Genomic DNA, 27,794 nt, shown 5'->3' with positions numbered 1-27,794 from the left:
TCCCCTCTCTGACCGACTCTCTCCCAACTCCCCTCTGACTGACTCTCTCCCCAACTCCCCTCTCTGACCGACTCTCTCCCCAACTCCCCTCTCCCACTGACCGACTCTCTCCCAACTCCCCTCTCTGACCGACTCTCTCCCAACTCCCTCTCTGACCGACTCTCTCCCAACTCCCTCTCTGACCGACTCTCCCCAACTCCCCTCTGACTGACTCTCTCCCAACTCCCCTCTCTGACTGACTCTCTCCCAACTCCCCTCTGACTGACTCTCCCAACTCCCTCTCTGACCGACTCTCTCCCAACTCCCCTCTGACTGACTCTCTCCCAACTCCCCTCTCCCAACCCCCACTCCCTGACCGACTCTCTCCCAACTCCCCTCTGACTGACTCTCTCCCAACTCCCCTCTGACTGACTCTCTCCCAACTCCCCTCTGACTGACTCTCTCCCAACTCCCTCTCTGACCGACTCTCTCCCAACTCCCTGAAGACTCTGACTCCCAACTCTCTCCCAACTCCCCTCTGACCGACTCTCTCCCAACTCCCCTCTGACTGACTCTCTCCCAACTCCCCTCTCTGACCGACTCTCTCCCAACTCCCCTCTGACCGACACTCTCCCAACTCCCAACTCCCCTCTCCCAACTCCTCTCTGACCGACTCTCTCCCAACTCCCCTCTGACTGACTCTCTCCCAACTCCCCTCTGACTGACTCCTCCCCAACTCCCTCTCTGACTGACTCTCTCCCAACTCCCCTCTGACTGACCTCTCTCCCAACTCCCCTCTGACTGACCTCTCCCAACTCCCCTCCCTGAACTCTCTCCCCAACTCCCCTCTGACCGACTCTCTCCCAACTCCCCTCTCTGACCGACTCTCTCCCAACTCCCTCTCTGACTGACTCTCTCCCAACTCCCCTCTGACTGACTCTCTCCCAACTCCCCTCTCCCAACTCCCCTCTGACTGACTCTCTCCCAACTCCCTCTCTGACCGACTCTCTCCCAACTCCCCTCTGACTGACTCTCTCCCAACTCCCTCTCCCAACTCCCCTCTGACCGACTCTCTCCCAACTCCCCTCTGACTGACTCTCTCCCAACTCCCTCTGACTGACTCTCTCCCAACTCCCCTGACCGACTCTCTCCCAACTCCCCTCCCAACCCCCACTGACCGACTCTCTCCCAACTCCCCTCTCTGACCGACTCTCTCCCAACTCCCTCTCTGACCGACTCTCTCCCAACTCCCTCTCCCTGACTCTCCCCAACTCCTCTCTGACTGACTCTCTCCCAACTCCCACTCTGACTGACTCTCTCCCAACTCCCCTCTGACCAACTCTCTCCCAACTCCCCTCTGACCCTCTCTCCCAACTCCCCTCTCTGACCGACTCTCTCCCAACTCCCCTCTGACCGACTCTCTCCCAACTCCCCTCTCTGACTGACTCTCTCCCAACTCCCCTCTGACTGACTCTCTCCCAACTCCCCTCTGACTGACTCTCTCCCAACTCCCCTCTCTGACCGACTCTCTCCCAACTCCCTCTCTCTGACCGACTCTCTCCCAACTCCCCTCTGACTGACTCCTCCCAACTCCCCACTCCCTGACCGACTCTCTCCCAACTCCCTCTGACCGACTGAACTCCTCTGACTGACTCTCCCAACTCCCCTCTGACTGACTCTCTCCCAACTCCCCCAACCCCCACTCTGACCGACTCTCTCCCAACTCCCTCTCTGACCGACTCTCTCCCAACTCCTCTCTGACCCAACTCCCCTCTGACCGACTCTCTCCCAACTCCCCTCTGACTGACTCTCTCCCAACTCCCTCTGACTGACCTCTCCCAACTCCCCTCCTGACCGACTCTCTCCCAACTCCCTCTCTGACCGACTCTCTCCCAACTCCCCTCTGACTGACTCTCTCCCAACTCCCCTCCCTGACCGACTCTCTCCCAACTCCCCTCTGACCGACTCTCTCCCAACTCCCCTCTGACTGACTCTCTCCCAACTCCCCTCTGACTGACTCTCTCCCAACTCCCCTCTCTGACTGACTCTCTCCCAACTCCCCTCTGACAGACTCTCTCCCAACTCCCTCTGACCAACTCTCTCCCAACTCCCTCTGACTGACTCTCTCCCAACTCCCTCTGACTGACTCTCTCCCAACTCCCTCTCCCAACCCTCCCAACCGACTCTCTCCCAACTCCCTCTCTGACCGACTCTCTCCCAACTCCCCTCTGACTGACTCTCTCCCAACTCCCCTCTGACTGACTCTCTCCCAACTCCCCTCTGACCGACTCCCCCAACTCCCCTCTGACCCACTCTCTCCCAACTCCTCTCCCTGACCGACTCTCTCCCAACTCCCTCTCTGACTGACTCTCTCCCAACTCCCCTCTGACCGACTCTCTCCCAACTCCCTATCTCTCTGACCGACTCCCTCTGACTCCTCCCAACTCCCCTCTGACTGACTCTCTCCCAACTCCCCTCCCTGACCGACTCTCTCCCAACTCCCCTCTCTGACTGACTCTCTCCCAACTCCCTCTGAACTGACCGACTCTCTCCCAACTCCCCTCTCTCTGACTGACTCTCTCCCAACTCCCTCTCTGACCGACTCTCTCCCAACTCCCCTCTGACTGACCGACTCTCTCCCAACTCCCCTCTGACCGACTCTCTCCCCAACTCCCCTCTGACCGACTCTCTCCCAACTCCCCTCTGACTGACTCTCTCCCAACTCCCTCTCTCTGACCGACTCTCTCCCAACTCCCTCTCTGACTGACTCTCTCCCAACTCCCCTCTGACTGACTCTCTCCCAACTCCCCAACTCTCTGACCGACTCTCTCCCAACTCCCCTCTGACTGACTCTCTCCCAACTCCCCTCTCTGACCAACTCTCTCCCAACTCCCCTCTGACCGACTCTCTCCCAACTCCCCTCTCTGACCGACTCTCTCCCAACTCCCCTCTGACCGACTCTCTCCCAACTCCCTCTGACCGACCTCTCCCAACTCCCCTCTCTGACTGACTCTCTCCCAACTCCCCTCTCTCTCCCAACTCCCCTCTGACTCTCTCCCAACTCCCCTCTGACTGACTCTCTCCCAACTCCCCTCTGACCAACTCTCTGAACTCCCCTCTGACTGACTCTCCCAACTCCCCTCTCTGACCGACTCTCTCCCAACTCCCCTCTGACTGACTCTCTCCCAACTCCCACTCCCTGACCGACTCTCTCCCAACTCCCCTCTGACTGACTCTCCCAACTCCCTCTGACCGACTCTCTCCCAACTCCCCTCTGACTGACTCCCTCTGACCGACTCTCTCCCAACTCCCCTCTGACTGACTCTCTCCCAACTCCCCTCTGACTGACTCTCTCCCAACTCCCCTCTGACCGACTCTCTCCCAACTCCCCTCTGACCCCCAACTCCCCTCTGACCGACTCTCTCCCAACTCCCTCTGACTGACTCTCTCCCAACTCCCCTCTGACTGACTCTCTCCCAACTCCCTCTGACCGACTCTCCCCAACTCCCTGACCAACTCTCTCCCAACTCCCCTCTGACTGACTCTCTCCCAACTCCCTGACCGACTCTCTCCCAACTCCCCTCTGACCGACTCTCTCCCAACTCCCTGACTGACTCTCCCAACCCCCCACTCCCGAACCCTCTCTCCCAACTCCCCTCTGACTGACTCTCTCCCACTCCCTCTCCCAACCCCCAACTCCCTGACTGACTCTCTCCCAACTCCCCTCTGACTGACTCTCTCCCAACTCCCCTCTCCCCAACTCCCCTCTCAACTCCCCGACTCTCTCCCTCCCAACTCCCCACTGACCGACTCTCTCCCAACTCCCTCTGACTGACTCTCTCCCAACTCCCCTCTCTGACTGACTCTCTCCCAACTCCCCTCTGACCGACTCTCTCCCAACTCCCCTCTGACCGACTCTCTCCCAACTCCCCTCTGACTGACTCTCTCCCAACTCCCCTCTGACCCTCTCCCAACTCCCCTCTGACCGACTCTCTCCCAACTCCCCTCTGACTGACTCTCTCCCAACTCCCCTCTGACTGACTCTCTCCCAACTCCCCTCTCTGACCGACTCTCTCCCAACTCCCCTCTGACTGACTCTCTCCCAACTCCCCTCTGACCGACTCTCTCCCAACTCCCCTCTGACCGACACTCTCCCAACTCCCAACTCCCCTCTCCCAACTCCTCTCTGACTGACTCTCTCCCAACCCCCTCCTGACCGACTCTCCAACTCCCCTCTGACTGACTCTCTCCCAACTCCCCTCTGACTGACTCTCTCCCAACTCCCTCTCTGACCGACCCCCCAACTCCCTGACCGACTCTCTCCCAACTCCTCCCCTGACCGACTCTCTCCCAACTCCCTCTGACTGACTCTCTCCCAACTCCCCTCTGACTGACTCTCTCCCAACTCCCTCTCCCAACTCCCCTCTGACCGACTCTCTCCCAACTCCCCTCTGACTGACTCCCTCCCAACTCCCCTCTGACTGACTCCCCCAACTCCCTCTCCCGACTCTCCCCACTCCCTCTGACTCCCCCAACTCCCCTCTGACTGACTCTCTCCCAACTCCCTCTCCCAACCCCCACTCCCTGACCGACTCTCTCCCAACCCCCACTCTCTCCCACTCCTCTCCCAACCCCCACTCCCTGACCGACTCTCTCCCAACTCCCCTCTGACCGACTCTCTCCCAACTCCCCTCCCTGACTGACTCTCTCCCAACTCCCAACCGACCCCTCCTCCCCTGACCGACTCTCTCCCAACTCCCCTCTGACTGACTCTCTCCCAACTCCCCTGACTGACCCAACCCCTCCCAACTCCCCACTGACCGACTCTCTCCCAACTCCCCTCTGACTGACTCTCTCCCAACTCCCCTCTCCCAACCCCCACTCCCTGACCGACTCTCTCCCAACTCCCCTCTCCCAACCCCCACTCCCTGACCGACTCTCTCCCAACTCCCCTATCTGACCGACTCTCTCCCAACTCCCCTCTCTGACTGACTCTCTCCCAACTCCTCTCTCCCAACTCCCCTCTGACTGACTCTCTCCACACAGCCAAATAGCATTAATAGAGTGTTACTGTAAGTCAGGGGGAAACACTTGAACACTACCTTTAAATATCTTATTCTATACCACCATCACCGTGTCATATGAATGTCGTCCCACTCAAAAACAACAAACCATCTTGGTGTGATGTTGTTATGATAATATCATGTCAAAGAAAATCTATCATATTTTTCAAGCAAAACTAGTATTCGCATTGGTACCTTTGTCAACCATCGTAAATGTTCAATTCAATTACATTTCCTAGTCAGAATAAAATGGCCCTTTTTCTAAAATGACACTCGTCACGATCCATTGTGAATGCCTACTGTATGAATCACTAACCACAGCTCCAAAGCCCCAACACCACCACACACTTCAGAAAAGGGACGAAGCCCATTCAATTGAAAATGCCTCTGCTCGGTTCAGTTATGGTCCATTTTCACATGGCGGTAAAAGACCAACTAGTTATTACGATAACGACCAAGCAGCTGGTTCTGGCTGTGAGAGACGAAATCCGAAAGCAGCTTCTAAGAGCCTAGCTGCAGTAGCTACTGTATCCTGCTCCCAAGTGGCACCCTATTCCCTATATAGTGCACTACTTTGGACCAGTGCCCATAGGGTGCAATTTGGGATGCAACTTGATGCTCCGAGAGAGAATTCAAAGCACTTGTTAATGGCAATTACATGCCTTTCAGAACCGCCACCTACTTCACTCAGGGTGAAAGAGATTAAGTGTGACACAGGGGTCACAGTAATGACATTGTTAGCACCCCTCGCCAATCTGTCCTGCATTCACACAATTCATTCACACAAGCCTCCTGTATTGTCATCCCACCAGAGAAAGAACTGTTTGTGTGTGTGTGTGTGTGTGTGTGTGTGTGTGTGTGTGTGTGTGTGTGTGTGTGTGTGTGTGTGTGTGTGTGTGTGTGTGTGTGTGTGTGTGTGTGTGTGTGTGTGTGTGTGTGTGTGTGTGTGTGTGTGTGTGTGTGTGTGAATGTGTGAGTATGTATTTCAGGCCTTTTGAGTGACCCTCAACAAGCTCTCATACACTCACCATTGTTACAGGTGGCGTTCACGATGCACATCCTGCTGACGAGGTTGTAGCTGGCTTTGCACTTGACGCAGGTCGTCCCGGGGCCGTCGCAACTCAGGCAATTCTCCTCACACCTGGACACCGCACCCACACAATAACATGGAGGGACAAAAGAGAATGAGAGAGAATGAACAGAAAGAAAGAGTATGGGATACGTCCAGAAAACAAGGTGGGCCTTTTTCCCCCCAGAGAGATATGTAGAAAGAGAGAGACAGAGAGAGGGGGGGTTGAGAGGGAGAAAGAGACACAGAGGGGTGGAGAAAGAGAGAGGGGGAGGTTGAGAGGGAGAAAGAGAGACAGAGGGGTAGAGAAAGAGAGAGGGGGAGGTTGAGAGGGAGAAAGAGAGACAGAGGGGTAGAGAAAGAGACAGGGGGAGGTTGAGAGAGAGAACGAGAGACAGAGGGGTAGAGAAAGAGAGGGGGCAGGTTGAGAGGGAGAAAGAGAGACAGGGGTAGAGAAAGAGGGGTAGAGAAAGAGACAGGGGGATAGTTGATGGAGAACTGAGACAGAGGGTGAGAAAGAGGGGGGCAGGGTCTGAGAGGGGGGGAGAGAGAAAGAGAATGTATTGGATGATGAATAGCGACAAGAAGACAATTATGTTATAAATAGTTATGGAGGGTCTGACCTAACGGATGATGGGACAGGGTCTGACCTAGTGGATGATGGGACAGGGTCTGACCTAACGGGTGATGGGACAGGGTCTGACCTAACGGATGATGGGACAGGGTCTGACCTAACAGGTGATAGGACAGGGTCTGACCTAACAGGTGATGGGACAGGGTCGGACCTAGTGGATGATGGGACAGGGTCTGACCTTGTGGATGATGGGACAGGGGGACAGAGAGTGGATTATGGGACAGGTTCCTCCTTTTGACTATCCATCTTTTCCCTGCCATTTCCATCTCCTGCCCCAAACCAGAGAGAGTAAACAAGAAAGAGAAACTGAGAGGGAAGCAAAGATAGAGGAAGTGAGAGAGGAAGAGAAATAGAGTGAGGGGGGAGACAGGGGGAGAGAGAATGAGAGCTAGAGAGAGAGAGGGAGAGAGAGAGGGGGGGGGTAGAGAGAGAGAGAGAGGAGAGAGAGAGAGAGAGAGAGAGGGGAGAGAGAGCTAGAGAGAGAGAAGGACAGAGAGATGTAAAGAAGGAAAGAGTGAGCTAGAGAGACAAAGAGAGAGCAAGACGATGACATAGAGAAAGAACTAAAGCAGAATCCATCCCTGGTGCCGTCGCAAAACCATGACCTTCTATCAGAGCCTCTATTTGTTCCTGACATCTCCCATAAACCACTGGACTGATTTATAAAAACCCCAGTGCGTCAAAAACAGCTTTCTCCCTCCCCACTCCTCAGTGGAAAGAGAGGAGGGATAGCGAGAGGAGAGAGAGAGATTGAGAAAGCGAGTGCCCCTCTCCACCTCGCACTCAGTCATTACGGTGAGCTAAAGGGATATTGATGCTGCCATTAAATTCTCAGCGTCGGTGCAGGTGAGATTTACCCCCTCAGTCAGTCCTGTTGATCTTGTTTGACTGCACAACGCCATCTGATTTAAAGACAATTATGGAGATGACAAAGAATAATGAGTGGAGCAGAGGGAGAACAGATAGAAGGATATAGTGGAGCAGAAGGAGAACAGACAGAAGGATATAGTGGAGCAGAGGGAGAAAAGACAGAATGATATAGTGGAGCAGAGGGAGAACAAACAGGAGGATATGGTGGAGCAGAGGGAGAACAAACAGGAGGATATAGTGGAGCAGAGGTAGAATAAACAGAAGGATATAGTGGAGCAGAGGGAGAACAAACAGAAGGATATAGTGGAGCAGAGTGAGAACAAACAGAAGGATATAGGGGAGCAAAGGGAGAATACACAGAAGGATATAGTGGAGCAGAGGGAGAACAAACAGAAGGATATAGGGGAGCAGAGGGAGAATACACAGTGGTGTGGGGGCTGTGCTTTGGCAAAGTGGGTGGGGTTATATCCTTCCTGTTTGGCCCTGTCCGGGGGTGTCCTCGGATGGGGCCACAGTGTCTCCTGACCCCTCCTGTCTCAGCCTCCAGTATTTATGCTGCAGTAGTTTGTGTCGGGGGGCTAGGGTCAGTTTGTTATATCTGGAGTACTTCTCCTGTCCTATTCGGTGTCCTGTGTGAATCTAAGTGTGCGTTCTCTAATTCTCTCCTTCTTTCTTTCTCTCTCTCGGAGGACCTGAGCCCTAGGACCATGCCCCAGGACTACCTGACATGATGGCTCCTTGCTGTGCCCAGTCCACCTGGCCATGCTGCTGCTCCAGTTTCAACTGACCTGAGCCCTAGGACCATGCCCCAGGACTACCTGACATGATGACTCCTTGCTGTCCCCAGTCCACCTGACTGTGCTGCTGCTCCAGTTTCAACTGTTCTGCCTTGTTATTATTCGACCATGCTGGTCATTTATGAACATTTGAACATCTTGGCCACCCCACATAGCCTGGTTCCTCTCTAGGTTTCTTCCTAGGTTTTGGCCTTTCTAGGGAGTTTTTCCTAGCCACCGTGCTTCTACACCTGCATTGCTTGCTGTTTGGGGTTTTAGGCTGGGTTTCTGTACAGCACTTTGAGATATCAGCTGATGTACGAAGGGCTATATAAATAAAATTAGATTGATTGATTGATTGATTGATATAGTGGAGCAGAGGGAGAATAAACAGAAGAATATAGTGGAGCAGAGGGAGAACAAACAGAAGGATATAGTGGAGCAGAGGGAGAACAAACAGGAGGATATAGTGGAGCAGAGGGAGAACAAACAGAAGGATATAGTGGAGCAGAGGGAGAACAGACTGAAGGATATAGTGGAGCTGAGGGAGAGCAAAGAGAAGGATATAGTGGAGCAGAGGGAGAACAAACAGAAGGATATAGTGGAGCAGAGGAAGAGCAAAGAGAAGGATATAGTGGAGCAGAGGGAGGAGGAGTAGAGGGAGAACAGACAGAAGGATATAGTGGAGCAGAGGGAGAACAGACTGAAGGATATAGTGGAGCTGAGGGAGAGCAAAGAGAAGGATATAGTGGAGCAGAGGGAGGAGGAGTAGAGGGAGAACAGACAGAAGGATATAGTGGAGCAGAGAGAGAATAAACAGAAGGATATAGTGGAGCAGAGGGAGAACAGACAGAAGGATATAGGGGAGCAGAGTGGGAACAAACAGGAGGATATAGTGGAGCAGAGGGAGAATAAACAAAAGGATATAGTTGAGCAGAGGGAGAACAAACAGGAGGATATAGTGGAGCAGAGGAAGAACAAACAGAAGGATATAGTGGAGCTGAGGGAAAGCAAACAGAATGATATAGTGGAGCAGAGTGAGAACAAACAGAAGTATATATTGGAGCAGAGGGAGGAGGAGCAGAGGGAGAACAAACAGAAGGATATAGTGGAGCAGAGGGAGAATAAACAAAAGGATATAGTGGAGCAGAGGGAGAAGGATAAACAGAGGGAGAACAAACAGGAGGATATAGTGGAGCAGAGGGAGAATAAACAGGAGGATATAGTGGAGCAGAGGGAGGAGGAGCAGAGGGAGAATAAACAGAAGGATATAGTGGAGCAGAGGGAGAATAAACAGAAGGATATAGTGGAGCAGATGGAGGAAGAGCAGAGGGAGAACAAACAGAAGGATATAGTGGAGCAGATGGAGAACAAACAGGAGGATATAGTGGAGCAGAGGGATAATAAACAGAAGGATATAGTGGAGCAGAGGGAGAACAAACAGAAGGATATCGTGGAGCAGAGTGAGAACAAACAGGAGGATATAGTGGAGCAGAGGGAGAACAAACAGGAGGATATAGTGGAGCAGAGGGAGAATAAACAGAAGGATATAGTGGAGCAGAGGGAGGAGGAGTAGAGGGAGAACAGACAGAAGGATATAGTGGAGCAGAGTGAGAACAAACAGGAGGATATAGTGGAGCAGAGGGATAATAAACAGAAGGATATAGTGGAGCAGAGGGAGAACAAACAGGAGGATATAGTGGAGCAGAGGGAGCATACACAGAAGGATATAGTGGAGTAGAGGGAGGAGGAGCAGAGGGAGAATAAACAGAAGGATATAGTGGAGCAGAGGGAGAATAAACAGAAGGATATAGTGGAGCAGATGGAGAACAAACAGGAGGATATAGTGGAGCAGAGGGAGAACAAACAGAAGGATATAGGGGAGCAAAGGGAGAATACACAGAAGGATATAGTGGAGCAGAGGGAGAACAAACAGAAGGATATAGGGGAGCAGAGGGAGAATACACAGTGGTGTGGGGGCTGTGCTTTGGCAAAGTGGGTGGGGTTATATCCTTCCTGTTTGGCCCTGTCCGGGGGTGTCCTCGGATGGGGCCACAGTGTCTCCTGACCCCTCCTGTCTCAGCCTCCAGTATTTATGCTGCAGTAGTTTGTGTCGGGGGGCTAGGGTCAGTTTGTTATATCTGGAGTAAACTCCTGTCCTATTCGGTGTCCTGTGTGAATCTAGTGTGCGTTCTCTAATTCTCTCCTTCTTTCTTTCTCTCTCTCGGAGGACCTGAGCCCTAGGACCATGCCCCAGGAACCTGACATGATGGCTCCTTGCTGTGCCCAGTCCACCTGGCCATGCTGCTGCTCCAGTTTCAACTGACCTGAGCCCTAGGACCATGCCCCAGGACTACCTGACATGATGACTCCTTGCTGTCCCCAGTCCACCTGACTGTGCTGCTGCTCCAGTTTCAACTGTTCTGCCTTGTTATTAACCATGCTGGTCATTTATGAACATTTGAACATCTTGGACCCCATAGTGGTTCAGGTTTCTTCCTAGGTTTTGAGGGAGTTTTTCAGCCACCGTGCTTCTACAGCATTGCTTGCTGTTTGGGGTTTTAGGCTGGGTTTCTGTACAGCAGAGATATCAGCTGATGACGAAGGGCAAAAATAAAATTAGATTGATTGATTGATTGATTGATTGATATAGTGGAGCAGAGTGAGAACAAACAGGAGGATATAGTGGAGCAGAGGAGGATCAAACAGAAGCATATAGTGGAGCTGAGGAAGAACAAACAGAAGGATATAGTGGAGCAGAGGAAGAACAAACAGAAGGATATAGTGGAGCAGAGGGAGAAAAGACAGAATGATATAGTGGAGCAGAGGGAGAGCAAAGAGAAGGATATAGTGGAGCAGAGGGAGAATAAACAGAAGGATATCGTGGAGCAGAGGGAGAACAAACAGAAGGATATAGGGGAGCAGAGGGAGAATACACAGAAGGATATAGTGGTGCAGAGGGAGAATAAACAGAAGGGTATAGTGGAGCAGAGGGAGAACAGACAGAAGGATATAGTGGAGCAGAGGGAGGAGGAGTGAGGGAGAACAAACAGAAGGATATAGTGGAGCAGAGGAGAATAAACAGAAGGATATAGTGGAGGGAGAACAGAGGGATATAGGGGAAGAGTAACAAACAGAAGGATATAGTGGAGCAGAGGGAGAATAAACAGAAGGATATAGTGGAGCAGAGGGAGAAAAGACAGAAGGATATAGTGGAGCAGAGGGAGAACAGACAGAAGGATATAGTGGAGCAGAGGGAGAATAAACAGAAGGATATAGTGGAGCAGAGGGAGAACAAACAGAAGGATATAGTGGAGCAGAGGGAGAACAAACAGGAGGATATAGTGGAGCAGAGGGAGAATAAACAGAAGGATATAGTGGAGCAGAGGGAGAACAGACAGAAGGATATAGTGGAGCAGAGGGAGAATAAACAGAAGGATATAGTGGAGCAGAGGGAGAACAAACAGGAGGATATAGTGGAGCAGAGGGAGAACAAACAGGAGGATATAGTGGAGCAGAGGGAGAACAAACAGAAGGATATAGTGGAGCAGAGGGAGAATAAACAGAAGGATATAGTGGAGCAGAGGAGGAGGAGTAGAGGGAGAACAGACAGAAGGATATAGTGGAGCAGAGGGGGAATAAACAGAAAGATATAGTGGAGCAGAGGGAGGAGGAGTAGAGGGAGAACAAACAGGAGGATATAGTGGAGCAGAGTGAGAACAAACAGAAGGATATAGTGGAGCAGAGGGAGAAGGATAGAGTGGAGCAGAAACAGAGGATATAGTGGAGCAGAGGGAGAATAAACAGAAGGATATAGTGGAGCAGAGGAGAGGAGGAGTGGAGAGAGGGAGAATAGGGAGGATATAGTGGAGCAGAGGGAGAACAAACAGAAGGATATAGTGGAGAGAGGGAGAACAAACAGGGAGTGGAGCAGAGGGAGAATAAACAGAAGGATATAGTGGAGAGAGGAGAGAACAAACAGAAGGATATAGTGGAGCAGAGGGAGAAGAAGGATATAGTGGAGCAGAGGAGAATAAACAGAGAGGATAGGGAGCAGAGGAGAGGAGGATATAGTGGAGAGGAGAACAGAGAAGGATATAGTGGAGCAGAGGAGAACAAACAGAGGATATAGTGGAGAGGGAGACAGAGGGATAGAGGAGAAGAGGAGAATAAACAGAAGGATATAGTGGAGCAGAGGGAGAACAAACAGAAGGAGAGAGGAGCAGAGGGAGAATAAACAGAAGGATAGAGAGGAGCAGAGGGAGAGAGAGAGAGGGATATAGAAGGAGCAGAGGGAGAGAAGGATATAGGGAGCAGAGGGAGAACAAACAGAAGGAGATAGGGAGCAGAGGGAGAACAAACAGAAGGATATAGAAGGAGCAGAGGGAGAATAAACAGAAGGATATAGTGGAGAGAGGGAAGGGAAGAGAGGAGAGAGAGAGAAGGATATAGTGGAGCAGAGGGAGAATAAACAGAAGGATATAGTGGAGATATATAGTGGAGCAGAGGGAGAACAAACAGAAGGATATAGTGGAGCAGAGGAACAAACAGAAGGATAGAAGAGGGAGAAGGAACAAACAGGAGAATAGTGGAGCAGAGAGAAAAACAGAAGGATATAGTGGAGGAGAGAGAACAAACAGAGAGGATAGAGTGGAGTTAGAGGAGAGAGAAAGAGGAGGGAGGAACAAACAGAGAGAGAGAGAAAGGAAATAGAAAATGGAGAGCAGAGGGAGAAAAGAGAGATTTCTTTAAGAGAAGGGAGAAAGTAGGATTAGAGAGCAAGAGGAGATGTTGAATGTAGTTTAGAGGTTTCTTTAAGAGGAGCGCTGATGTTGAATGTAGTTTAGAGAGAAGGGAGATGGAGAAGGATAAGAGGAGCGCTGAAGTTGAATGTAGTTTAGAGAAGTTTCTTTAAGAGGAGAAGCTGATGTTGAATGTAGTTTAGAGAGGTAATAAAGAGAGAAGGGAGAGAGAGATTAAGAGGAGCGCTGATGTTGAATGTAGTTTAGAGGTTTCTTTAAGAGGAGCGCTGATGTTGAATGTAGTTTAGAGGTTTCTTTAAGAAGAGCGCTGATGTTGAATGTAGTTTAGAGGAATAGGAGGAAGAGGAGCGCTGATGTTGAATGTAGTTTAGAGATTTCTTTAAGAGGAGCGCTGATGTTGAATGTAGTTTAGAGATTTCTTTAAGAGGAGCGCTGATGTTGAATGTAGTTTAGAGATTTCTTTAAGAGGAGCGCTGATGTTGAATGTAGTTTAGAGATTTCTTTAAGAGGAGCGCTGATGTTGAATGTAGTTTAGAGATTTCTTTAAGAGGAGCGCTGATGTTGAATGTAGTTTAGAGATTTCTTTAAGAGGAGCGCTGATGTTGAATGTAGTTTAGAGATTTCTTTAAGAGGAGCGCTGATGTTGAATGTAGTTTAGAGATTTCTTTAAGAGGAGCGCTGATGTTGAATGTAGTTTAGAGATTTCTTTAAGAGGAGCGCTGATGTTGAATGTAGTTTAGAGATTTCTTTAAGAAGAGCGCTGATGTTGAATGTAGTTTAGAGATTTCTTTAAGAGGAGCGCTGATGTTGAATGTAGTTTAGAGGTTTCTTTAAGAGGAGCGCTGATGTTTAATGTAGTTTAGAGATTTCTTTAAGAGGAGCGCTGATGTTGAATGTAGTTTAGAGATTTCTTTAAGAGGAGCGCTGATGTTGAATGTAGTTTAGAGATTTCTTTAAGAGGAGCGCTGATGTTGAATGTAGTTTAGAGATTTCTTTAAGAGGAGCGCTGATGTTGAATGTAGTTTAGATTTCTTTAAGAGGAGCGCTGATGTTGAATGTAGTTTAGAGATTTCTTTAAGAGGAGCGCTGATGTTGAATGTAGTTTAGAGATTTCTTTAAGAGGAGCGCTGATGTTGAATGTAGTTTAGAGATTTCTTTAAGAGGAGCGCTGATGTTGAATGTAGTTTAGAGATTTCTTTAAGAGGAGCGCTGATGTTGAATGTAGTTTAGAGATTTCTTTAAGAGGAGCGCTGATGTTGAATGTAGTTTAGAGATTTCTTTAAGAGGAGCGCTGATGTTGAATGTAGTTTAGAGGTTTCTTTAAGAGGAGCGCTGATGTTCAATGTAGTTTAGAGATTTCTTTAAGAGGAGCGCTGATGTTGAATGTAGTTTAGAGGTTTCTTTAAGAGGAGCGCTGATGTTTAATGTAGTTTAGAGATTTCTTTAAGAGGAGCGCTGATGTTGAATGTAGTTTAGAGATTTCTTTAAGAGGAGCGCTGATGTTGAATGTAGTTTAGAGGTTTCTTTAAGAGGAGCGCTGATGTTGAATGTAGTTTAGAGTTTTCTTTAAGAGGAGCGCTGATGTTGAATGTAGTTTAGAGATTTCTTTAAGAGGAGCGCTGATGTTGAATGTAGTTTAGAGATTTCTTTAAGAGGAGCGCTGATGTTTAATGTAGTTTAGAGATTTCTTTAAGAGGAGCGCTGATGTTTAATGTAGTTTAGAGATTTCTTTAAGAAGAGCGCTGATGTTGAATGTAGTTTAGAGATTTCTTTAAGAGGAGCGCTGATGTTGAATGTAGTTTAGAGGTTTCTTTAAGAGGAGCGCTGATGTTTAATGTAGTTTAGAGATTTCTTTAAGAGGAGCGCTGATGTTGAATGTAGTTTAGAGATTTCTTTAAGAGGAGCGCTGATGTTGAATGTAGTTTAGAGGTTTCTTTAAGAGGAGCGCTGATGTTTAATGTAGTTTAGAGTTTTCTTTAAGAGGAGCGCTGATGTTCAATGTAGTTTATAGATTTCTTAAAGAGGAGAGCTGATGTTGAATGTAGTTTAGAGGTTTCTTTAAAAGGAGCGCTGATGTTGAATGTAGTTTAGAGATTTCTTTAAGAGGAGCGCTGATGTTGAATGTAGTTTAGAGATTTCTTTAAGAGGAGCGCTGATGTTGAATGTAGTTTAGAGATTTCTTTAAGAGGAGCGCTGATGTTGAATGTAGTTTAGAGGTTTCTTTAAGAGGAGCGCTGATGTTGAATGTAGTTTAGAGATTTCTTTAAGAGGAGCGCTGATGTTGAATGTAGTTTAGAGGTTTCTTTAAGAGGAGCGCTGATGTTGAATGTAGTTTAGAGATTTCTTTAAGAGGAGCGCTGATGTTGAATGTAGTTTAGAGATTTCTTTAAGAGGAGCGCTGATGTTGAATGTAGTTTAGAGGTTTCTTTAAGAGGAGCGCTGATGTTGAATGTAGTTTAGAGATTTCTTTAAGAGGAGCGCTGATGTTGAATGTAGTTTAGAGGTTTCTTTAAGAGGAGCGCTGATGTTGAATGTAGTTTAGAGGTTTCTTTAAGAGGAGCGCTGATGTTGAATGTAGTTTAGAGATTTCTTTAAGAGGAGCGCTGATGTTGAATGTAGTTTAGAGATTTCTTTAAGAGGAGCGCTGATGTTGAATGTAGTTTAGAGGTTTCTTTAAGAGGAGCGCTGATGTTGAATGTAGTTTAGAGATTTCTTTAAGAGGAGCGCTGATGTTGAATGTAGTTTAGAGATTTCTTTAAGAGGAGCGCTGATGTTGAATGTAGTTTAGAGATTTCTTTAAGAGGAGCGCTGATGTTGAATGTAGTTTAGAGGTTTCTTTAAGAGGAGCGCTGATGTTGAATGTAGTTTAGAGGTTTCTTTAAGAGGAGCGCTGATGTTGAATGTAGTTTAGAGGTTTCTTTAAGAGGAGCGCTGATGTTGAATGTAGTTTAGAGATTTCTTTAAGAGGAGCGCTGATGTTGAATGTAGTTTAGAGGTTTCTTTAAGAGGAGCGCTGATGTTGAATGTAGTTTAGAGATTTCTTTAAGAGGAGCGCTGATGTTGAATGTAGTTTAGAGGTTTCTTTAAGAGGAGCGCTGATGTTGAATGTAGTTTAGAGGTTTCTTTAAGAGGAGCGCTGATGTTGAATGTAGTTTAGAGATTTCTTTAAGAGGAGCGCTGATGTTGAATGTAGTTTAGAGATTTCTTTAAGAGGAGCGCTGATGTTGAATGTAGTTTAGAGATTTCTTTAAGAGGAGCGCTGATGTTGAATGTAGTTTAGAGGTTTCTTTAAGAGGAGCGCTGATGTTGAATGTAGTTTAGAGGTTTCTTTAAGAGGAGCGCTGATGTTGAATGTAGTTTAGAGGTTTCTTTAAGAGGAGCGCTGATGTTGAATGTAGTTTAGAGGTTTCTTTAAGAGGAGCGCTGATGTTGAATGTAGTTTAGAGGTTTCTTTAAGAGGAGCGCTGATGTTGAATGTAGTTTAGAGATTTCTTTAAGAGGAGCGCTGATGTTGAATGTAGTTTAGAGGTTTCTTTAAGAGGAGCGCTGATGTTGAATGTAGTTTAGAGGTTTCTTTAAGAAGAGCGCTGATGTTGAATGTAGTTTAGAGATTTCTTTAAGAGGAGCGCTGATGTTGAATGTAGTTTAGAGATTTCTTTAAGAGGAGCGCTGATGTTGAATGTAGTTTAGAGATTTCTTTAAGAGGAGCGCTGATGTTGAATGTAGTTTAGAGATTTCTTTAAGAGGAGCGCTGATGTTGAATGTAGTTTAGAGATTTCTTTAAGAGGAGCGCTGATGTTGAATGTAGTTTAGAGATTTCTTTAAGAGGAGCGCTGATGTTGAATGTAGTTTAGAGATTTCTTTAAGAGGAGCGCTGATGTTGAATGTAGTTTAGAGGTTTCTTTAAGAGGAGCGCTGATGTTGAATGTAGTTTAGAGGTTTCTTTAAGAGGAGCGCTGATGTTGAATGTAGTTTAGAGGTTTCTTTAAGAGGAGCGCTGATGTTGAATGTAGTTTAGAGATTTCTTTAAGAGGAGCGCTGATGTTGAATGTAGTTTAGAGGTTTCTTTAAGAGGAGCGCTGATGTTGAATGTAGTTTAGAGGTTTCTTTAAGAGGAGCGCTGATGTTGAATGTAGTTTAGAGGTTTCTTTAAGAGGAGCGCTGATGTTGAATGTAGTTTAGAGATTTCTTTAAGAGGAGCGCTGATGTTGAATGTAGTTTAGAGATTTCTTTAAGAGGAGCGCTGATGTTGAATGTAGTTTAGAGATTTCTTTAAGAGGAGCGCTGATGTTGAATGTAGTTTAGAGATTTCTTTAAGAGGAGCGCTGATGTTGAATGTAGTTTAGAGGTTTCTTTAAGAGGAGCGCTGATGTTGAATGTAGTTTAGAGATTTCTTTAAGAGGAGCGCTGATGTTGAATGTAGTTTAGAGGTTTCTTTAAGAGGAGCGCTGATGTTGAATGTAGTTTAGAGATTTCTTTAAGAGGAGCGCTGATGTTGAATGTAGTTTAGAGATTTCTTTAAGAGGAGCGCTGATGTTGAATGTAGTTTAGAGATTTCTTTAAGAGGAGCGCTGATGTTGAATGTAGTTTAGAGATTTCTTTAAGAGGAGCGCTGATGTTGAATGTAGTTTAGAGGTTTCTTTAAGAGGAGCGCTGATGTTGAATGTAGTTTAGAGGTTTCTTTAAGAGGAGCGCTGATGTTGAATGTAGTTTAGAGATTTCTTTAAGAGGAGCGCTGATGTTGAATGTAGTTTAGAGATTTCTTTAAGAGGAGCGCTGATGTTTAATGTAGTTTAGAGATTTCTTTAAGAGGAGCGCTGATGTTGAATGTAGTTTAGAGATTTCTTTAAGAGGAGCGCTGATGTTGAATGTAGTTTAGAGGTTTCTTTAAGAGGAGCGCTGATGTTGAATGTAGTTTAGAGGTTTCTTTAAGAGGAGCGCTGATGTTGAATGTAGTTTAGAGATTTCTTTAAGAGGAGCGCTGATGTTGAATGTAGTTTAGAGGTTTCTTTAAGAGGAGCGCTGATGTTGAATGTAGTTTAGAGGTTTCTTTAAGAGGAGCGCTGATGTTGAATGTAGTTTAGAGGTTTCTTTAAGAAGAGCGCTGATGTTGAATGTAGTTTAGAGGTTTCTTTAAGAGGAGCGCTGATGTTGAATGTAGTTTAGAGATTTCTTTAAGAGGAGCGCTGATGTTGAATGTAGTTTAGAGGTTTCTTTAAGAGGAGCGCTGATGTTGAAGGTAGTTTAGAGATTTCTTTAAGAAGAGTGCTGATGTTGAATGTAGTTTAGAGGTTTCTTTAAGAGGAGCGCTGATGTTGAATGTAGTTTAGAGGTTTCTTTAAGAGGAGCGCTGATGTTGAATGTAGTTTAGAGATTTCTTTAAGAGAGCGCTGATGTTGAATGTAGTTTAGAGGTTTCTTTAAGAGGAGCGCTGATGTTGAATGTAGTTTAGAGATTTCTTTAAGAGGAGCGCTGATGTTGAATGTAGTTTAGAGATTTCTTTAAGAGGAGCGCTGATGTTGAATGTAGTTTAGAGGTTTCTTTAAGAGGAGCGCTGATGTTGAATGTAGTTTAGAGATTTCTTTAAGAGGAGCGCTGATGTTGAATGTAGTTTAGAGGTTTCTTTAAGAGGAGCGCTGATGTTGAATGTAGTTTAGAGATTTCTTTAAGAGGAGCGCTGATGTTGAAGGTAGTTTAGAGATTTCTTTAAGAGGAGCGCTGATGTTGAATGTAGTTTAGAGATTTCTTTAAGAGGAGCGCTGATGTTGAATGTAGTTTAGAGATTTCTTTAAGAGGAGCGCTGATGTTGAATGTAGTTTAGAGGTTTCTTTAAGAGGAGCGCTGATGTTGAATGTAGTTTAGAGATTTCTTTAAGAGGAGCGCTGATGTTGAATGTAGTTTAGAGGTTTCTTTAAGAGGAGCGCTGATGTTGAATGTAGTTTAGAGATTTCTTTAAGAGGAGCGCTGATGTTGAATGTAGTTTAGAGATTTCTTTAAGAGGAGCGCTGATGTTTAATGTAGTTTAGAGATTTCTTTAAGAGGAGCGCTGATGTTGAATGTAGTTTAGAGGTTTCTTTAAGAGGAGCGCTGATGTTGAATGTAGTTTAGAGGTTTCTTTAAGAGGAGCGCTGATGTTGAATGTAGTTTAGAGATTTCTTTAAGAGGAGCGCTGATGTTGAATGTAGTTTAGAGGTTTCTTTAAGAGGAGCGCTGATGTTGAATGTAGTTTAGAGATTTCTTTAAGAGGAGCGCTGATGTTGAATGTAGTTTAGAGATTTCTTTAAGAGGAGCGCTGATGTTGAATGTAGTTTAGAGATTTCTTTAAGAGGAGCGCTGATGTTGAATGTAGTTTAGAGATTTCTTTAAGAGGAGCGCTGATGTTGAATGTAGTTTAGAGGTTTCTTTAAGAGGAGCGCTGATGTTGAATGTAGTTTAGAGATTTCTTTAAGAGGAGCGCTGATGTTGAATGTAGTTTAGAGGTTTCTTTAAGAGGAGCGCTGATGTTGAATGTAGTTTAGAGATTTCTTTAAGAGGAGCGCTGATGTTGAATGTAGTTTAGAGATTTCTTTAAGAAGAGCGCTGATGTTGAATGTAGTTTAGAGGTTTCTTTAAGAGGAGCGCTGATGTTGAATGTAGTTTAGAGGTTTCTTTAAGAAGAGCGCTGATGTTGAATGTAGTTTAGAGGTTTCTTTAAGAAGAGCGCTGATGTTGAATGTAGTTTAGAGATTTCTTTAAGAGGAGCGCTGATGTTGAATGTAGTTTAGAGATTTCTTTAAGAGGAGCGCTGATGTTGAATGTAGTTTAGAGGTTTCTTTAAGAGGAGCGCTGATGTTGAATGTAGTTTAGAGGTTTCTTTAAGAGGAGCGCTGATGTTGAATGTAGTTTAGAGATTTCTTTAAGAGGAGCGCTGATGTTGAATGTAGTTTAGAGATTTCTTTAAGAGGAGCGCTGATGTTGAATGTAGTTTAGAGATTTCTTTAAGAGGAGCGCTGATGTTGAATGTAGTTTAGAGGTTTCTTTAAGAAGGAGCTGATGTTGAATGTAGTTTAGAGATTTCTTTAAGAGGAGCGCTGATGTTGAATGTAGTTTAGAGATTTCTTTAAGAGGAGCGCTGATGTTGAATGTAGTTTAGAGATTTCTTTAAGAAGAGCGCTGATGTTGAATGTAGTTTAGAGGTTTCTTTAAGAAGGAGCGCTGATGTTGAATGTAGTTTAGAGGTTTCTTTAAGAGGAGCGCTGATGTTTAATGTAGTTTAGAGTTTTCTTTAAGAATAGCGCTGACGTTGAATGTAGTTTAGAGGTTTCTTTAAAAGGAGCGCTGATGTTGAATGTAGTTTAGAGATTTCTTTAAAAGGAGCGCTGATGTTGAATGTAGTTTAGAGGTTTCTTTAAGAGGAGCGCTGATGTTGAATGTAGTTTAGAGATTTCTTTAAGAGGAGCGCTGATGTTGAAGGTAGTTTAGAGATTTCTTTAAAAGGAGCGCTGATGTTGAATGTAGTTTAGAGATTTCTTTAAAAGGAGCGCTGATGTTGAATGTAGTTTAGAGATTTCTTTAAGAGGAGCGCTGATGTTGAATGTAGTTTAGAGATTTCTTTAAGAGGAGCGCTGATGTTGAATGTAGTTTAGAGGTTTCTTTAAGAGGAGCGCTGATGTTGAATGTAGTTTAGAGATTTCTTTAAGAGAGCGCTGATGTTGAATGTAGTTTAGAGATTTCTTTAAGAGGAGCGCTGATGTTGAATGTAGTTTAGAGGTTTCTTTAAGAGGAGCGCTGATGTTGAATGTAGTTTAGAGGTTTCTTTAAAAGGAGCGCTGATGTTGAATGTAGTTTAGAGATTTCTTTAAGAGGAGCGCTGATGTTGAATGTAGTTTAGAGATTTCTTTAAGAGGAGCGCTGATGTTGAATGTAGTTTAGAGGTTTCTTTAAGAGGAGCGCTGATGTTGAATGTAGTTTAGAGATTTCTTTAAGAGGAGCGCTGATGTTGAATGTAGTTTAGAGATTTCTTTAAGAGAAGCGCTGATGTTGAATGTAGTTTAGAGATTTCTTTAAGAGGAGCGCTGATGTTGAATGTAGTTTAGAGATTTCTTTAAGAAGAGCGCTGATGTTGAATGTAGTTTAGAGGTTTCTTTAAGAGAGCGCTGATGTTGAATGTAGTTTAGAGATTTCTTTAAGAGGAGCGCTGATGTTGAATGTAGTTTAGAGATTTCTTTAAGAGAAGCGCTGATGTTGAATGTAGTTTAGAGATTTCTTTAAGAGGAGCGCTGATGTTGAATGTAGTTTAGAGATTTCTTTAAGAGGAGCGCTGATGTTGAATGTAGTTTAGAGGTTTCTTTAAGAGGAGCGCTGATGTTGAATGTAGTTTAGAGATTTCTTTAAGAAGAGCGCTGATGTTGAATGTAGTTTAGAGGTTTCTTTAAGAAGAGCGCTGATGTTGAATGTAGTTTAGAGGTTTCTTTAAGAGGAGCGCTGATGTTGAATGTAGTTTAGAGATTTCTTTAAGAGGAGCGCTGATGTTGAATGTAGTTTAGAGATTTCTTTAAGAGGAGCGCTGATGTTGAATGTAGTTTAGAGGTTTCTTTAAGAGGAGCGCTGATGTTGAATGTAGTTTAGAGATTTCTTTAAGAGGAGCGCTGATGTTGAATGTAGTTTAGAGATTTCTTTAAGAGAGCGCTGATGTTGAATGTAGTTTAGAGGTTTCTTTAAGAGGAGTGCTGATGTTGAAGGTAGTTTAGAGATTTCTTTAAGAGGAGCGCTGATGTTGAATGTAGTTTAGAGATTTCTTTAAGAAGAGTGCTGATGTTGAATGTAGTTTAGAGATTTCTTTAAGAGGAGCGCTGATGTTGAATGTAGTTTAGAGATTTCTTTAAGAGGAGCGCTGATGTTGAATGTAGTTTAGAGGTTTCTTTAAGAGGAGCGCTGATGTTTAATGTAGTTTAGAGATTTCTTTAAGAGGAGCGCTGATGTTGAAGGTAGTTTAGAGATTTCTTTAAGAAGAGTGCTGATGTTGAATGTAGTTTAGAGATTTCTTTAAGAGGAGCGCTGATGTTGAATGTAGTTTAGAGATTTCTTTAAGAGGAGCGCTGATGTTGAATGTAGTTTAGAGGTTTCTTTAAGAGGAGCGCTGATGTTGAATGTAGTTTAGAGATTTCTTTAAGAGGAGCGCTGATGTTGAATGTAGTTTAGAGGTTTCTTTAAGAGGAGCGCTGATGTTGAATGTAGTTTAGAGATTTCTTTAAGAGGAGCGCTGATGTTGAAGGTAGTTTAGAGATTTCTTTAAGAGGAGCGCTGATGTTGAATGTAGTTTAGAGATTTCTTTAAGAGGAGCGCTGATGTTGAAGGTAGTTTAGAGATTTCTTTAAGAGGAGCGCTGATGTTGAATGTAGTTTAGAGATTTCTTTAAAAGGAGCGCTGATGTTGAAGGTAGTTTAGAGATTTCTTTAAGAGGAGCGCTGATGTTGAAGGTAGTTCAGCGATTTCTTTAAGAGGAGCGCTGATGTTGAAGAGTTTAGAGGTTTCTTTAAAAGCTGATGTTGAATGTAGTTTAGAGATTTCTTTAAGAGGAGCGCTGATGTTGAATGTAGTTTAGAGGTTTCTTTAAGAGGAGCGCTGATGTTGAATGTAGTTTAGAGATTTCTTTAAGAGGAGCGCTGATGTTGAATGTAGTTTAGAGGTTTCTTTAAAAGGAGCGCTGATGTTGAATGTAGTTTAGAGGTTTCTTTAAGAGAAGCGCTGATGTTGAATGTAGTTTAGAGATTTCTTTAAGAGGAGCGCTGATGTTGAATGTAGTTTAGAGGTTTCTTTAAGAGGAGCGCTGATGTTGAATGTAGTTTAGAGGTTTCTTTAAAAGGAGCGCTGATGTTGAATGTAGTTTAGAGATTTCTTTAAGAGGAGCGCTGATGTTGAATGTAGTTTAGAGGTTTCTTTAAGAGGAGCGCTGATGTTGAATGTAGTTTAGAGGTTTCTTTAAGAGGAGCGCTGATGTTGAATGTAGTTTAGAGATTTCTTTAAGAGAGCGCTGATGTTGAATGTAGTTTAGAGATTTCTTTAAGAGGAGCGCTGATGTTGAATGTAGTTTAGAGATTTCTTTAAGAGGAGCGCTGATGTTGAATGTAGTTTAGAGGTTTCTTTAAGAGGAGCGCTGATGTTGAATGTAGTTTAGAGGTTTCTTTAAGAGGAGCGCTGATGTTGAATGTAGTTTAGAGATTTCTTTAAGAGGAGCGCTGATGTTGAATGTAGTTTAGAGGTTTCTTTAAGAGGAGCGCTGATGTTGAATGTTTTAGAGATTTCTTTAAGAGGAGCGCTGATGTTGAATGTAGTTTAGAGATTTCTTTAAGAGGAGCGCTGATGTTGAATGTAGTTTAGAGATTTCTTTAAGAGGAGCGCTGATGTTGAATGTAGTTTAGAGATTTCTTTAAGAAGAGCGCTGATGTTGAATGTAGTTTAGAGGTTTCTTTAAGAGGAGCGCTGATGTTGAATGTAGTTTAGAGATTTCTTTAAGAGGAGCGCTGATGTTGAATGTAGTTTAGAGATTTCTTTAAGAGGAGCGCTGATGTTGAATGTAGTTTAGAGATTTCTTTAAGAGGAGCGCTGATGTTGAATGTAGTTTAGAGATTTCTTTAAGAGGAGCGCTGATGTTGAATGTAGTTTAGAGGTTTCTTTAAGAGGAGCGCTGATGTTGAATGTAGTTTAGAGATTTCTTTAAGAGGAGCGCTGATGTTGAATGTAGTTTAGAGGTTTCTTTAAGAAGAGCGCTGATGTTGAATGTAGTTTATAGATTTCTTTAAGAGGAGCGCTTGTTGAATTTTTAAGATTTCTTTAAGAGGAGCGCTGATGTTGAATGTAGTTTAGAGATTTCTTTAAGAGGAGCGCTGATGTTGAATGTAGTTTAGAGATTTCTTTAAGAGGAGCGCTGATGTTGAATGTAGTTTAGAGGTTTCTTTAAGAGGAGCGCTGATGTTGAATGTAGTTTAGAGATTTCTTTAAGAGAGCGCTGATGTTGAATGTAGTTTAGAGGTTTCTTTAAGAGGAGCGCTGATGTTGAATGTAGTTTAGAGATTTCTTTAAGAGGAGCGCTGATGTTGAATGTAGTTTAGAGATTTCTTTAAGAGGAGCGCTGATGTTGAATGTAGTTTAGAGATTTCTTTAAGAGGAGCGCTGATGTTGAATGTAGTTTAGAGATTTCTTTAAGAAGAGCGCTGATGTTGAATGTAGTTTAGAGGTTTCTTTAAGAGGAGCGCTGATGTTGAATGTAGTTTAGAGATTTCTTTAAGAGGAGCGCTGATGTTGAATGTAGTTTAGAGGTTTCTTTAAGAGAAGCGCTGATGTTGAATGTAGTTTAGAGATTTCTTTAAGAGGAGCGCTGATGTTGAATGTAGTTTAGAGGTTTCTTTAAGAGGAGCGCTGATGTTGAATGTAGTTTAGAGGTTTCTTTAAGAGGAGCTGATGTTGAATGTAGTTTAGAGATTTCTTTAAGAGGAGCTGATGTTGAATGTAGTTTAGAGGTTTCTTTAAGAAGAGCGCTGATGTTGAATGTAGTTTAGAGATTTCTTTAAGAGGAGCGCTGATGTTGAATGTAGTTTAGAGATTTCTTTAAGAGGAGCTGATGTTGAATGTAGTTTAGAGATTTCTTTAAGAGGAGCGCTGATGTTGAATGTAGTTTAGAGATTTCTTTAAGAGGAGCGCTGATGTTGAATGTAGTTTAGAGGTTTCTTTAAGAGGAGCGCTGATGTTGAATGTAGTTTAGAGTTTTTCTTTAAAGGGCGCTGATGTTGAATGTAGTTTAGAGATTTCTTTAAGAGGAGCGCTGATGTTGAAGGTAGTTTAGAGGTTTCTTTAAAAGGAGCGCTGATGTTGAATGTAGTTTATAGATTTCTTTAAGAGGAGCGCTGATGTTGAATGTAGTTTAGAGGTTTCTTTAAAAGGAGCGCTGATGTTGAAGGTAGTTTAGAGATTTCTTTAAGAAGAGCGCTGATGTTGAATGTTGTTTAGAGGTTTCTTTAAAAGGAGCGCTGATGTTGAATGTAGTTTAGAGTTTTCTTTAAAGGAGCGCTGATGTTGAAGGTAGTTTAGAGATTTCTTTAAGAGGAGCGCTGATGTTGAAGGTAGTTTAGAGGTTTCTTTAAAAGGAGTGCTGATGTTGAAGGTAGTTTATAGATTTCTTTAAGAGAGCGCTGATGTTGAATGTAGTTTAGAGGTTTCTTTAAAAGGAGCGCTGATGTTGAAGGTAGTTTATAGATTTCTTTAAGAGGAGCGCTGATGTTGAATGTAGTTTAGAGATTTCTTTAAGAGGAGCGCTGATGTTGAATGTAGTTTAGAGATTTCTTTAAGAGAAGCGCTGATGTTGAATGTAGTTTAGAGATTTCTTTAAGAAGAGCGCTGATGTTGAATGTAGTTTAGAGATTTCTTTAAGAAGAGCGCTGATGTTGAATGTAGTTTAGAGGTTTCTTTAAGAGGAGCGCTGATGTTGAATGTAGTTTAGAGGTTTCTTTAAGAGATGCGCTGATGTTGAATGTAGTTTAGAGGTTTCTTTAAGAGGAGCGCTGATGTTGAATGTAGTTTAGAGATTTCTTTAAGAGGAGCGCTGATGTTGAATGTAGTTTATAGATTTCTTTAAGAGGAGCGCTGATGTTGAATGTAGTTTAGAGATTTCTTTAAGAGGAGCGCTGATGTTGAATGTAGTTTAGAGATTTCTTTAAGAAGAGCGCTGATGTTGAATGTAGTTTAGAGGTTTCTTTAAGAGGAGCGCTGATGTTGAATGTAGTTTAGAGATTTCTTTAAGAGGAGCGCTGATGTTGAATGTAGTTTAGAGATTTCTTTAAGAGAAGCGCTGATGTTGAATGTAGTTTAGAGATTTCTTTAATAGGAGCGCTGATGTTGAATGTAGTTTAGAGATTTCTTTAAGAAGAGCGCTGATGTTGAATGTAGTTTAGAGGTTTCTTTAAGAGGAGCGCTGATGTTGAAGGTAGTTTAGAGATTTCTTTAAGAGGAGCTGATGTTGAATGTAGTTTAGAGATTTCTTTAAGAGAAGCGCTGATGTTGAATGTAGTTTAGAGATTTCTTTAAGAGGAGCGCTGATGTTGAATGTAGTTTAGAGATTTCTTTAAGAGGAGCGCTGATGTTGAATGTAGTTTAGAGGTTTCTTTAAGAGGAGCGCTGATGTTGAATGTAGTTTAGAGATTTCTTTAAGAGGAGCGCTGATGTTGAATGTAGTTTAGAGGTTTTGAATGTAGTTTAAGATTTCTTTAAGAGGAGCGCTGAATGTAGTTTAGAGATTTCTTTAAGAGGAGCGCTGATGTTGAATGTAGTTTAGAGATTTCTTTAAGAGGAGCGCTGATGTTGAATGTAGTTTAGAGGTTTCTTTAAGAGGAGCGCTGATGTTGAATGTAGTTTAGAGGTTTCTTTAAGAGGAGCGCTGATGTTGAATGTAGTTTAGAGATTTCTTTAAGAGATGCGCTGATGTTGAATGTAGTTTAGAGGTTTCTTTAAGAGGAGCGCTGATGTTGAAGGTAGTTTACAGATTTCTTTAAGAGGAGCGCTGATGTTGAATGTAGTTTAGAGATTTCTTTAAGAGGAGCGCTGATGTTGAATGTAGTTTAGAGATTTCTTTAATAGGAGCGCTGATGTTGAATGTAGTTTAGAGATTTCTTTAAGAAGAGCGCTGATGTTGAATGTAGTTTAGAGGTTTCTTTAAGAGGAGCGCTGATGTTGAATGTAGTTTAGAGATTTCTTTAAGAGGAGCGCTGATGTTGAATGTAGTTTAGAGATTTCTTTAAGAGAAGCGCTGATGTTGAATGTAGTTTAGAGATTTCTTTAAGAGGAGCGCTGATGTTGAATGTAGTTTAGAGATTTCTTTAAGAGGAGCGCTGATGTTGAATGTAGTTTAGAGGTTTCTTTAAGAGGAGCGCTGATGTTGAATGTAGTTTAGAGATTTCTTTAAGAGGAGCGCTGATGTTGAATGTAGTTTAGAGGTTTCTTTAAGAAAGCTGATGTTGAATGTAGTTTAGAGATTTCTTTAAGAGGAGCGCTGATGTTGAATGTAGTTTAGAGATTTCTTTAAGAGGAGCGCTGATGTTGAATGTAGTTTAGAGATTTCTTTAAGAGGAGCTGATGTTGAATGTAGTTTAGAGATTTCTTTAAGAGGAGCGCTGATGTTGAATGTAGTTTAGAGATTTCTTTAAGAGGAGCGCTGATGTTGAATGTAGTTTAGAGTTTTCTTTAAGAGGAGCGCTGATGTTGAATGTAGTTTAGAGATTTCTTTAAGAGGAGCTTTAAAAGCTGATGTTGAATGTAGTTTAGAGATTTCTTTAAGAGGAGCGCTGATGTTGAATGTAGTTTAGAGGTTTCTTTAAAAGGAGCGCTGATGTTGAATGTAGTTTAGAGATTTCTTTAAGAAGAGCGCTGATGTTGAATGTTGTTTAGAGTTTCTTTAAAAGGCGCTGATGTTGAATGTAGTTTAGAGTTTTCTTTAAAGGAGCGCTGATGTTGAAGGTAGTTTAGAGATTTCTTTAAGAGGAGCGCTGATGTTGAAGGTAGTTTAGAGGTTTCTTTAAAAGGAGTGCTGATGTTGAAGGTAGTTTAGAGATTTCTTTAAGAGGAGCGCTGATGTTGAATGTAGTTTAGAGGTTTCTTTAAAGGAGCGCTGAT

The 27,794-nt window shown here is 44.1% G+C and overlaps 1 protein-coding gene across 1 annotated transcript in view; it reads right to left on the bottom strand.

Moving 5' to 3' along the window:
- Positions 1-27,794, bottom strand: part of pcsk6 (proprotein convertase subtilisin/kexin type 6) — a 156,446-nt gene that overhangs the window by 13,030 nt on the left and 115,622 nt on the right. The window contains 1 exon segment of the mRNA XM_052515977.1: positions 6,071-6,183. Coding sequence (XP_052371937.1) covers positions 6,071-6,183 — 113 coding nt within the window.

The sequence above is a fragment of the Oncorhynchus keta genome, unplaced genomic scaffold (assembly GCF_023373465.1).
Source record: "Oncorhynchus keta strain PuntledgeMale-10-30-2019 unplaced genomic scaffold, Oket_V2 Un_scaffold_3531_pilon_pilon, whole genome shotgun sequence".
NCBI lineage: Eukaryota > Metazoa > Chordata > Actinopteri > Salmoniformes > Salmonidae > Oncorhynchus > Oncorhynchus keta.
This window is presented reverse-complemented; position numbering and strand designations above follow the sequence as displayed.